The following is a 13,568-nucleotide window of genomic DNA, read 5'->3' as shown; positions in this document are numbered from 1 at the left end:
CAATGTATGCTGAAGGGAAAACATGTGTCAGCTGGTTTGTCTTCATGCCCTCTTCAAGCATCTGTCTGTACAAATGTAATGCCCTCTTTTATTAGCCATGCTTGAGAGAGAGAGAGAGAGAGAGAGAGAGAGAGAGAGAGAGAGAGAGAGAGAGAGCTCACCCATAGAAAATCATCTAGCAGATAGCAACCGCAACAACGTGAAAAAAGCGAGGAGGAGACATGAAGAAGGAGCTCCGTGGAACAAATTTGAATTTTGTTTCATAAAGGGAGAACGACGACAACGACTCTATGTAGATCGTTAAATTATGAGTTAAAGTGGCATAGCAGGTGAGGGCCCAAAAGTAGACAAGTGGAAGGAGCAAAAGTGTTCTCCTTTTATATATATAGTAAGATAAGATAAGATAAAGAAGCTAAGCCATGGTTATCATTTTTGATCTACCAACAATAGTCAGAAATTCTTATGACTCTCTCTCTCTCTCTCACACACACATAAACACACAGCACAATGTTCCCGCAGTTCGCCTCCACAGCGGCGAGCTTCACGCGGGCGTCGTCTCTGATGCTGAAGGCGGGCACGGACGCGCACCTCTACGACGACCCCCACGACGCAGACATCGTCAGGCTCCTCGACAGCAAGTTCGACGCCGAGAAGGTGGAGGCCTTGAAGCGCCTCCTTGCCCTCATGTCCCAAGGGTTTGACGTATCCACCTTCTTCCCGCAGGTCGCTGCAGCATCTTCTCCTCCTTGTTTCGGATCTAACTCCATTTTAACTGCTTTGATCTGCAATCTTAATTTTATCCTTGGTTGCCCATACACCCACATTTGTGCCATGCCCTTTGGAAATATATTGAATTTGACATCTTCATTCTCAACCACATTGCTACATGCACCTTACACTGTGGTGCTATGTGACACACTGGCTGAGCATTTTATGTAACATTATACATCATTAATACCCTTTTTTAGGATTATTTGTCGTATGCTGTGGCCCCATTGTGAGCCCCAATCCGGGACATGCTAGGTACGTAGGTCATTCTCCCAGTCTTAGGTATGAGGGTCAGTCCCTTTACCCACTTGGAGAACAAACATGTAGAAGCCAATCTGAGGCTAGGCATGCATAAGTCAGTCCTATAATTGCATAACATAATGGCCTGATGAATGTGTTGAAAGATAAATTCACCTGTGGCCGCCTCTCTTGCTTACCTTGCGTATACGACACGTAGGAAGTATGTGCCAAAACGTGAGGACACCAATATGTTGATCATATGGCGTCTCCTAATATTACCCCAACCATTTGACAATATTGTGCATCCTAACTTTCTCCAATTATTACCCTATCAACTATCTTTTTGTTGTAATAATTCTTTCTATTTGTTATGATCCTTAGTACTAGGCTTCACTATGACTGAGTTTGCCCTGTATCTCCGGAGCTCTGACAGAAACTCAGTACACAGACCTTTGTATAAATGTATGGTCTTATGTGCGTGTGCGTGCGCGGAGTGTGTGTGTGGGAGCATATATTAATACCAAGTTCTACACCCACTATTGGGCACTGATGATGTTAGTGGGAATGTCGTAGTATCTAGTCTATACTATCCATGATGGAGTTGATGGTTTATTTTCTTATGGATAACTACCATGAGGTTATAAATTGCACTTTCTTATAAGGTGAATTTGGGCATGTTCCTGGATCCATCGAGGTATAACACATGGGCTGCAATGCGACATGATGTAAAACCTAAGCTATGCCTGACTGCTACATGCACTTATCCGATGGAGTACTCCAAGTGGGTTAAGAGGATTGACTCCTGATTGATCTTTATGGCTTGGAGACTGACCTATGTAGCTTGTGCTTGATTGTCCTTGGACTGAGGGCTCACAATGGGGTCACGGTGTATGACGAAAGTTCCTAAAAAAGGTACTATAATTGTACAAATGTTGCATTGATGATGATGCTAGTGCAAGGTGCATGTGATGATGATGCCAAGGTCATTGTGTACCCAATGCAGGGTGCACGTGATAATTGGTTTGTGCGGAGAACATTGAAGGATATGTTGCACTCAATAAGAGTGCGTGCAATCACAGGTAGCTGCATAGTACTTACGTGTATACGGATTCTCAGCAAGTGGTGTGATCCCCCCCCCCTTCGCCCCCTGTCAGCTCTTTTACCCGCCCACCCGCCCTTATTTGCTGCCTGCCCCGTCCCCTCGTCCCCCCTCCCCTTTTCCATCTCTTTGTTGCTTAGTGCCTCCCCCTCCCCGCTCTTCTTTCTTCTGCCTCCCTCCCTTTTTTCTCTTAGCCACCCCCTCCCCCCCCTCTTTTCTTTCCTTCCTCCTCTTCGTTTCCCCGCCCCTCTCCTCTCTCCCCTCTCGTGTAGGTTGATGCTTCATGGCTTCTGGGGTTTTCAGCTTCATTCGGCAAGCTTCGGTTTTTCCTGGTCTTCACCCTAAGTAGGACTCCGTGGCAGCCACTCCGTCATCCCCGACCGAAGCCACCGTTGCTTGCATTTCCTTCTCCGAAGCGGATCTACAGGTTCTTGCCATGACTGTTGCCTCACTTGAGGTCTCCACCGTGGTCTGCAAAATTGTTGGTAGCCGCCCTGCGCGCGGACAGCTCAGGGATCTTTTTCAGGCCAACCTCATTGGCGAACTTGCAGAGATCACCGATATTCACCCTCCGGGGTGTGGATATTACCAGGTGGAGCTCGACTCGCCATCGGCGTCAGACCGAGTCATACAATTGAGTCCCTTGCATTGCGTACGGCACAGGCCTTCTTTGCATGGTGGTAGCACGGCTTCGAGCCTGCGTCTGACCCATTGGTTGGCGTTTCGGGCTTCCCAGTGACAATTTGCTTCCCAGGCCTTAGGAAGGAATACCTTCCTCTTCTCCCAGTGAGATTGGTGGTGCCATCGGGAGAGTGATGGAGTCCCCTCCCCCCCCCCCCACCGCTGCCTCAACCCTTGCAAGGGCAGCTAGGATTCCATCCCTTTGCATCTTTGTGGCCTCACCGGAGTTTGTATCACATTGTATATCTATTCCTAGCCTCCGAGGAGACCCCATACAGCAATGCGTGGAGTATTCTGGCCTTCCAGGCCAATGCTTCATTTGCAGACAGATGGGTCATTGAGCTAGAGCTTGCCCTCCAGGAGACCGCCTCCGGTGGTTCCTCCCCTTGGGTTCTCGTGTGACCCTCACCAGGGGTATAGAGAGGGGCAGGTCCGCAGGCCCTGACTTCGGGTGACCAGTGGACGGTGAGTGGCGGATGGTTGGACTACGCCTGGGCCACCAGACGACCGTCGAGCGTTGCCGCTGAGCGCGCCAGGCTGGCAGATCTCAGGAGGATTCGGTTCTGTGTCAGAGAACCGTTACGAGCACTTATCTCAGCATTTTCTCGTTGGTGACACGCCCTCTCCAAGCCCGGAGCGGGCCCCTTCGAGCCCACCAGTATGGCGGCCGATCCCTCCTCGAGATCCCCCCCCCTCCCCCAACCCCTAGTGTTCTAAGAGGCCGGCTGGCCTCTCCGAGCCCCTAGCGGGTCCCTCCCCTCAGCTTTCCTCTCCGATGCATCCCTCATAGCAGCACCCCTCCCCGGCCTCTTCGCCCCTCCGCCCTCTCGTGCTGCTGCCTCCCCCACCTCCTCCCCCAGTCTCGACACCGACTTTACCCACCGTAGCGCACTCCGCTCTGCCTTCATCATCCGAGCCCTCCCCCCCCCCCCCCCCCTTTGCCTCTTCAGAGCACTCTCGTTGCTCCCCTTTAGCCCTTGATCTTGAGCGGAGGCAGCCGGTGGGATCAGTCCGTCGCTTGATTCACCGATTTTCTAAGCCGATAGAGATGACCATTGCCGCCTCCCTGGTGAGGACTCTCTTGCCAGAGTCCCCAGGTGGGGCCCCCATTATCTTGGGACAGTCTGTGGACTACAGTTTCTTTCGGTGTCTGTCGACGGAAGGGACTGACATGTCTGAGGAGATGGTAGCCCCTGTTCGGGTATGTGTGGTTTTTCACCACTCCAGGCCCACTATGCTAGATAATGGCGCGATGATCTTCTCTTTCCCCTTCAGTGCAGCCCCGGGGACAAAGTGGGATCCTGAGTTGGTGCCATCTGCCATCCAGAGGGTCAGGTAGTTGGGCTCTCCCATGATCTCCGCATCATTGACATTCTCACCCATTTTTGGCCTCTTGTTAGGATGGAGCTTGGAGGTTCAGCCCATCAAGACCAGGATGGGGAGATGGTAGTCTCTAGTCTGGAGGTGCTGCGCTTTGTGTTCATGCATACTTCTGCTGCGGTACCTCTTCCCCCCTCTTATAGATACCTCTATTGTGATCGATGGAGTCCGGAGCATGCATATGCGTGTGCTCGTACAGAGTGGCATCACATGGAGGACAGGGTTAGTGCCCACCTGGCGCGCCTTCACCCCCGCACGGATTGTGATTATTCCCCGTGTAAGCCCTCGCCCAAGACTTTTTGAGTGGAGGGTAGTTGTGCTAGTGCCACATCACACTGAGATTGATATTCAGATTGTTTCATGGAACATTCAGGGTTTAGGGGGGCCTTAGTGCTTTCATAGATGAGGCGTCCTACGAGGCGAGCTTCACAGGGCCATAGTGGGGGGAGTCAGAGGGACCCATAGACATTCTTTTCCTCCAGGAGCATCATCTCTCAGAGGGGCGTACTTGTAGATGCGGGAAGATTCTTCCAGGTAGGAGTCACACTTTCTGGTCCCCATCCTTTAGCCCCTCCACTTTCTGGTCCCCATCCTTCAGCCCCTTAGGGACGTAGGGAGGGGTTGTATATTTGTTAGTGAGCAGCTGCTGTTGATAGTGACTGGCTTAGGAGTTAGTCCCAGGGCGGGCACAGTGGATTACCATGACTTTTGGAGAGTATAGCGTTGGCTTCCTCAACGTTTATGCTCTGAACGTTGCTGCAGGTAGAGTCCTCTTTGGAGCTCAATACGGCAGGTCCTCCCTCAGGCTGACTTTTGGTGCTTGGGCGGTGACTGTAACATGATAGAGGCAGCAGAGGACAGACTTGGAGGTGGCACGGCCAGAGTTTTAGGAGCAGAGTACTCAGCGTGGGAGGAGATGATTCTTGCTGTCAGGGGATAGGACCCTTGGCATCTTCCAGAGTTTGGGCGTAGCGCTGGGAGCCTTTGGTTCTCGAGATTGGATAGGAGGAGCACCGACCCCAACCTCTCTAGACTTGATAGGTTTTATGTTGATCAGTGGGCTTGCAGCCGAGAGGGTACGATAGGTATTTTGGTAGGTACTTCATTTTCTGATCACGCTCCAGTTATTTTGTCCTTAGAGTATCCTTGGAGGCATGACATGCATGTGAGCTCGAGGATTCTTGATAGCCTCCTTCAGGACCCCGAGATATGTAGCAGGATAGAGTAGATATGGGCGGGTTTGGATTTTCTTTTAGGCTCTATTGCGTGCACTTTGGATGAGGGCTTAGGGAAGATCAACAGTTTCTTGCAAGAGGCAGCCTAGAGCCGATTATAGGGTTTCTGGGAGCAGGAGAGAAGTTTGAGGAGTCGTCTTGCCTCTTTATAGCGGCTTCAAGAGAGGTCCCTGGATAGCCAGTGGATCGAGAGTCAGCTTGCTGCTGCCCGCACGGAGATTAGATCCATAGAGGAGAGGGTGGAGTACTGGTATCATGTCAGGGCCTCTTTCTGGACTCAGGCAGGCGACAAGAGTCACAGGGGATTTCTTTGAGATAGCCGGCCCCCACAATAGGAGAGACGATATTCGCAGGTTGCGTGGCCAGGATGGAGCTATTGTTTCAGATCCCCCCAGGTGAGAGCCATCGCCACAGACTTTTTTTGATCCCTCCTCACTGGTGCCCCAGCATCTTCACAGGTGCTGGATGCACGAAAGAGGGTCTGGCGGCATACAAGGGAGGTGGTTCCCCCTTCTCTTTGGTCATTCTTATTGACACCATTTACTGCTGAGGAGTTGGCGGAGGCATTGATGACACTTCCCAGGGGCAAATGCCGGGGGGCAGATAGGCTTCCAGTCTCCTTCTTTCTTCGCCATTGGGACCTCATGGAAGGTGGCCTTCGAGCTGCCTTCAATGAGATTATGATTACAGGTGCCATGCCATAGAGGCTCTCAAAGGGCTTGATTCACTTGATTCCCAAGGAGGGTGTTGACAGATTGGAGATATGGCAGTGGAGACCCATCACTCTTCTAGGGATAGCCTATAAGATCTTGGCCAAGGCCATCAGCAGGAGACTTCAGCCTTTTCTCCCAGACTTGATCCATGACACTCAGACCGGCTTCTGGACAACATCTTTACCTTTTGGGAGGCGATAGCTTCGGCCAGGATGCGGCAACAAGACCTCATATTGCTACTCCTAGACTTTGAGAAAGCTTATGATAGGGTGGATTGGAGCTTTCCGGAGGGCACTACTGTTGGAGGTGGCAATTCTCGTAGCTACTCTCGAGTTATCGCATGACTAGAAGTTGTGGTGGATTATCCCATATGCAAGAGCATGGGAAGTCGAAGAGCCATATATAGGGTGTGGTGGCACCTTGTCATAGATATCTCCTCCATCGGGTTTTTGGAGGGGAGCAACGACTACGAGATGGGAGCCCAGCCATCGACGTTGCTCAGTGCCCTAGGGTGGTGTGCGTGCTGCTGCTGCGTGACTTTGACATGGTACCAGAGCTTGGCCTGTGTGGTCCTGGGCGGTCCTAACCTTTGTTTGATCAAGGTGCTGGGCGGTCCTAACCTTTGTTTGATCAAGGTGCTCGAATTGAAGGAGGGTATTGGAGGTGGCAATTCTCGTAGCTACTCTCGGGTTATCACATGACTAGAAGTTGTGGTGGATTATCCCATATGCAAGAGCATGGGAAGTCGAAGGGCCATATGTAGGGTGTGGTGGCACCTTGTCATAGATATCTCATAATGGAGTTGATAGTTATATAGTCTTGTGGGTTGACTACCATGAGTATATAACATGCACGTTCCTAAAAGGTGAATTTGGGCATGTTCTTGGATTCATCTAGGTATATAATTCAGCCGTATTAACGGACATGTAGATTTCACATTGTGAAGTTTTTGTCCGAGTTGTGGCCAGTTGATATTGTGCTTATTCTTTCTATCTTTAGCAGTGCATTTGCCCTATCAACTACTTATTTGCTATACTAATTCTTTCTATTTGCTACTTCCCTTAGTGCTAGGCTTCATTATGACTGAGTTTGCCTTGCATCTCCGGAGGTTTGACAGAAACTCAATACGAAGGGCTTTGTGTGAATATATGCTCTTATGTGTGTGTGTGTGCGTGTGGAGTGCGTATTTGAGAGCATATCTTGATACAGAGTTATACACCCACTATTGGGCACTGATGACGTTAGTGGGGATGTCGTAATAACTAGTCCATACTATGCATAATGGAGTTGATAGTTATATAGTCTTGTGGGTTGATTACCATGAGTATATGGCTGACTCCCCCAGACCTAACCTCCCTAGTGTGGCTAGGCGTGTTTACTAGACACGATATCCTAGTGGCGGTCCACGGAGCAAATGAGGACAATGGTTTGCTCACTTTTTCTATTGGATCCCATGGCAAACTAGAGAGATTTGAGTTTCCCTTGGAGGATTTCAGTGGCTGCACCTTGCACAGGGTGAGGGTGATTGGTTTTCGGGCACGGGAATGATCCAGCACCGACCAAGGTGGCCAGGGAGAGGTTAGGGCGGCTATGGATCTGGGAGTGCTGACCTCTCACGCGCCTTCAGTGGGACCCTGGAGAGTGGACTTGGCATGATTCAACGGATTGGGAGGAGACTTTGGATGCCCCCTTCTTTGCATATACTGTGCGGCTAGGCCACATGATCCAGATGCCTGAGATAGATGGCACATCGACAGCAGCAGCACATTGGCCGTCTTAGGGCCTCTCACAGCGCTTCCTTTTTGATTTCTGTTAGAGACTATGGGAGAGCTATCGGCCTAGAAAGATCTCCCTCTTTCTTTGGTTGATGGCACATAGGAGTGTGGTGGTCGGTACTTGGCTGGTAGTTGGAGGTTGGCCAACAGAGTGCCCGCGGTGCGGCCACCCCCATGAGTCTTAGAGACATTGCCTGAAGGCTTAGTGGATTTGGCAGCGGTTTCTCCGCATCTTCGCTATGGACAGGGCATCAACCCGGATCATTACATGGGGCACTGTCGCTTGGGCCACAGAGGCTTGAGTGGCCAAGGCTTATGAGGAGGATGGGGGAGGGCTAGGCCTTCAGGTCTCTCACCATCGTATTGTAGCAGTACCAGTCACAGCCCCACCTACATGCGACTGGCGATGACCAGGCTCATGCTAGAGATGGGAGATTTGCAGTAGCATAGCAGCCTGGCACATTTGGCGTGCTAGATGCAGTGAGGCCATAGAGGGTACCCACACTTCGTCGGCTGAGACTAGCAAGAACATATGGCTTGATATCATTCACACCCTCCGCGGTCAGTGGGGGAAGTTACAGGGAGGTTCTGACTGCATGCGGAAGCGGCTTTCTTGAGGCTTTGGAGGCCTGGCCCTTTCCTCACAGATAGAGGCGGTGACCCCATTTGGCATTACATACAACTTGTGTGGTCCCCCCCTCCCTTATGAGATAGCCTTCTCCTCACAGAGCGGCCAGGCGGAGGAGAAGCGTCTCTTCCCCTTATGATCATGTGATTCTCGCCCCTAAATGAGGCGAGTTTGCTCTTTGTGGTTGTTTTTCTTTAACTAATAGAAGGATCTTTTTCTCAGAAAAGAAAAGAGTGCGTGCAATCTCTATCTCCGCAACTCTTTGATGCTCCTTCACCCATGAACTCGAGTAAATGCGAGACGGAAGAGTCGTTTGATGACTACCAAGGACCTGTGTGTCTCATAAACTTGTGCCAGCACCATGCATAGAAGAACAACTTGCACATGTATAAGAGCTGCATCATCCACACGAGGCCTCTTTCCGCTAGGCTCTCCTCCTTGAACCTCTGCACTAGAAGATGTTGCGGTTGAAATTTGAATGCCCGGAAGAAGAAACACCTTGTGAAGCAACAAGTCCCTGGGGAGGACTTGACGCCAAAAGTTCCTCATCATGTTCCGCCATAGTTACCTCATTGGCCTCTGGTGTCTTCAAATTTTGCTCCACTATCACCCTCTCTATGACTTCGCACAGCACCGATTTGCAACCTGAGATTCCATAGCCACCTAGCCCCGAGACATGAGCCACAAGGCGTGTGCTCGAGCTTGTAAACTTGCCTCCGCAATAGCGGTACCACCATGTCGTGTGCTTGCCATTGTTCCCTTCATCATTCGTGAATGCATGAATCTTCCAAAAGGGATGGGGCTTCTGCCCATGGCTAAGAGTGCTCACGCGAGAGAGAAGGGATGAGGTTGGAGGCGAATAGAAGAGAGAGCAAGAGAGAGGAAGGGGCTGAAGCCTGCTGCCTGAGTAGTAAGAGAGTGCTCACACGAGAGAGAAGGGACGAGGTTGGAGGTGAATAGAAGAGAGCAAGAGAGAGGAAGGGGCCGAAGCTTGAGTGGTAAGAGAGCTTCAGGGAGAGAAGGGTAAGGTGAGAAGTTTAGAGAGTGGGCTTGGGGAGAGAAGGGTAAGATGAGAAGATGAGAGAGCGGTAAGAGAGCTTTAGGGAGAGAAGGGTATGATGAGAAGATGAGATAGTGGGCTCGGGGAGAGAAAGGTAAGAGGCTGTTGAGCGCATAGAAGGTAGGCAACACGCAGGCAAAAGAACTATGAAAGCAATGCATGCCCACGTACCCAGCGAGGCTGTGGGCATTCTAAGAAAAAAATCCCCAATTTTGGGATTTCTTGGCCGTTGCCCAAATCCCACACACCTAAAACTAATCGCGACTAGATTTTGGGCATTAAAAAAAAAAGAAAAGCTAAGAATTTCAAAATGTGCGGAATGAGTTAGCATGTTCAAACGTTCATAACGTTTAAAATGTGATGTCTAATTTCATGTTGAAATGCGCACAACCTACACGGTTTCCGTATGTGCTGTATGGTGTGCTTGATTCCGTACGTGACATTCATCCAACCTTGTTGCAAACCATTCCTAGTGTCCAATGGAGTGACAGACAAGCCAAGTGGAGTTCAATTTTCCACTAGTTTGGAGGTATGATTGAATACATCCCTCACAAGAATAATATCTAAATCACAAAGGTCAGACTCTATAGGAGTTCATTGTGCTTGAAATACAAGGAAAAGTTATGAAGGCACAGTACGAGGATTCTTTGGAATTCAGAACTCAGTATAGATTGTCCCTTGAGTTAGAACCGGGTCACTATACCATCCAAGATGGCTGGTTGTTTTACGAGAACCGACTATGTATACTAAGGGAAAAGCAACATGCACTTCTTTACGATGCCCATGACTGTCTTGTCAAAGATCATCGCGGTATCAACTGTACATTGGAGAAGTTAGAGCATTCATTTTACTGGGCAAAAATGAGAAGGGATGTCCATTAGCATGTCCAATCATGTCGGATTTGCCAAAAGGTGTAGGCTTCTCATATGAAATCGATAGGGTTGCTACACTCTTTGCCAGTTCCAAAAGGACCTTTCTAGGATATCAACATGGATTTTGTAGGAGTTTTAAGTTTGCATGAATATCCGGCTAGGGGGCCTAGGAACTCTTTTCCCTGGTACCCGGGACAAAACCTAACCAAATTCTTAATTGGATCCCATCACTACAGTGGTTGGGCAGTTGGCTAACCCATGGGACTGGATGGGGTTAGGCTGGACTGATGGATCCTTAAATTGAGACTCAATTCTGTTATGGTACGATAGATGAAGTAAATCCCGGACAAAAATTGTTCTATGGAGAAGAATCAACGGCTGTGCCTCTCAATGAGGAAAAGAGCGTTGGTCTCTATGATCCAAGTGCAATCTTTTCCCTAATCTGACTTGGGACTTACAGGTTTGGTCAGATCAGTTCAGTTAGTTAAGGCTTTTGACTAGGTAAGAGAAAAGTTATCCTGGAGGAATCGCCCGTGCTTTCTGGGCACGATAGTCCATGTGCTGGACATCCATAAATTAAGAAAACCATTGAGCTCATTAAACGTTTCTACTAGTGGACACAGATCGATGGCCAGACATAAATATGTAATCAGTTGGCATTTGACGTTTTCAAGTCGTATTGCCATGATGAGTAGTTGAAGTGGGAGTATTATCTTCCTTTGGTACAGGAAATCTTGAATGATAACTCACTCATCTAGTATTGGTCGGACTCCTTATGAGACAACATTTGGCCACCATTCTTGTCACTTCTTATGAGGATGGTGTCACCTTCCTTGGAGGCCAACAAGACCACATAAACATTTTCAAACGACTACCAGAGGTTGTTCACTTGCAGTTACTAGGCACTACATATTTTGATGAGTGCTCTGCGAGGCAACGGACGTAGTAGGCAACCTGCAAGACAAGGATGTAGAAGTCGTCCACCCAAACCAAGAGATAGGGGACGCATCATCCAAAGCCTCTTGTCAATCGAGGGTGCCCAACCAGCACCAACTAGAGTCCTAGTCAAGGACATGAGCATGGACGAGCTGCTCAACCGTTTAGGCCAGCACCTCAAGCATGACATCCACATCTATTCCCCCCGAAGAGATGGTTGGTACGCAATTTGCCACAAGAATCATACAAGTACAGAATGTCCATTGTTGAGGCCTAAATAGCAACCATTTTGTGCTCATTGCCAGTACCGTGGAAACCATGACACATCCCATTATCAGTACCAAGGAAACCCAACAGTGTGTACTCCGGCACCACGATAGATGCTCCCCACCATAGTCAATGGAAACGGGGGAGACGGCCCCTTGAAACGGGGAAATGCCATTTCCCCTCTCTTAGAAGACAAAAACGCCCTGAAACGGAGGAAATGGTCGTCACCTGGCGCCTCATAGGAAACGGACTGAAATAGCCGTCCAGCCCACTGTTTCCTGGTGAGGCCCCACTAGCATCTTAAAAAATAAATAAATATAGACAATGTGTGCGCTGCCCGGCTCCTAAAAAAATATTAACGTCGCCCCACCAATGTGCGTGCGTTGCTTGGCCCCAACATGCTGATTTGCAATTTGATTTAGGAAACGTTAAAAAAATGAAACGTTGTGGATGCTAACGACTAGGTTATTGATAACTGATTACCATATAAGCCTGCAGTACTTGCTTCTTCTGTACTTGTACACAAGTTCCAAGAGCAGAGTATCAAATCCCAAAGCTCAAGCACTCACCTCTCTCTCTCTCTCTCTCTCTCTCTCTTCCTCTCTCCCTCTCTTTCCGTACGGAGCAAGGCAATTGCATTCACTTCTCAACTCCGTCCTCCACACTCAATAGAGTTTAAACAGTTAAGTGTTTTTCTGTGTTTGTAAATGGACCTTGTTAATGACCATTGAAGGTTATTAAAAGCATTGAAGAAAGTCCATATAAAATAGATGGGAAGCGTCGCACGGTTTTTTTCCTTATATAACGTTTCTTGCAAGCCCTTTTAGAATATAAGGACCTTGTTTTTCAATTAATCCCTCTCTTCTTCTTATTGAGATACATTGAATAGTTAGCACCAATGGCGTTCTATGAGTGGTGTTGTGGTTGTCGTTCATGCATGGCTGAGCGACAATACATCGAGACAGCTCATTGTCGATGCCCTTTGCCTCTTCGAGATAGCCTGACATTGCAGGAGGCAATCTCTAAGAGGGCTCGACGATGTCGCTGCCCTCCCATGTGGTTTTGGGATGATGAAGATTGCTTGCTACTGTAAGGACTCCCAAGACACACTCGAATACGAGCACCCATATGGTGAAACCTGCAGCCTCTAGAAGCACCTATTGTGGCCCTAGTTCTAAGTCATACGAAACGTTTCTGGCAAGGAAACGACGAACGCCGAAACGGCAAAGGAAACGGTGAGCATAGGTAGTAGGAAACGTCGGGGGTAGGATGAGTTTTAACATGACATTAAAGAACATTATATTGAAAATTGACATAGGCAAAAAGAATAAAGAAGTCTCAAATTTCATAGATCAAGACATTGGAGTCAAGTCTTCTACATCAACTTGTTGCTCAGACCATTCATCTATGGGATCTTCTTCTATGACATCCCATTGATGACACAGACCCATCTTATATGATGAATCTTTTCGAGAGGTTAACCTGAGGTTACTATGGACATATACCAAATCCTCTACCATCTTATGGCCAAGGCGATTGCGCTTGATGGAGTGTATGAAGCCATATGTAGACTAATTCCGCTCACAAGCGGATGCACTCGAAACTTGAGACAAGAGAGTTATAGCTAATCTTTGCAATTGAGGAGTACCTACACCATACATTTGCTACCACGCAACAGGAGATAACTTTAGCATGTCCCCAGGAGCGTCAATGTCTGCAAAATCATCCTGCTTCCCAATGTATCTTGCCAATTGAGCCTTGTAGATAGTCCTTTCATTGGCATTCTGACATATCCTGTCCAAGGTATGCCTCCATCCTCTCATGATTTCCTTATCCTTATGTGCATTCTTTAAGAACAACATAGGATTGAGAAGAAAGGCAGTGGCATGAAGGGGAGAATGCAGCATATTCCAC

The 13,568-nt window shown here is 48.8% G+C and overlaps 1 protein-coding gene across 1 annotated transcript in view; it reads left to right on the top strand.

The window, feature by feature from the left end:
- The first annotated feature begins 404 nt into the window (after positions 1-404).
- The window catches only part of PAT2 (protein affected trafficking 2), an 80,656-nt gene continuing 67,492 nt past the window's right edge, over positions 405-13,568 (top strand). The window contains exon 1 of the mRNA XM_086782243.1: positions 405-723. Coding sequence (XP_086638369.1) covers positions 508-723 — 216 coding nt within the window. The 5' untranslated portion in view covers positions 405-507. The remainder of the gene's footprint in view (positions 724-13,568) is intronic.

This window comes from Cibotium barometz, chromosome 44 (assembly GCF_041138505.1).
Source record: "Cibotium barometz isolate CiBa-2024 chromosome 44, ASM4113850v1, whole genome shotgun sequence".
NCBI classification, from domain to species: domain Eukaryota; kingdom Viridiplantae; phylum Streptophyta; class Polypodiopsida; order Cyatheales; family Cibotiaceae; genus Cibotium; species Cibotium barometz.
The sequence above is the reverse complement of the archived record's forward strand: the minus strand, read 5'-3'. Positions and strand labels throughout refer to the sequence as shown.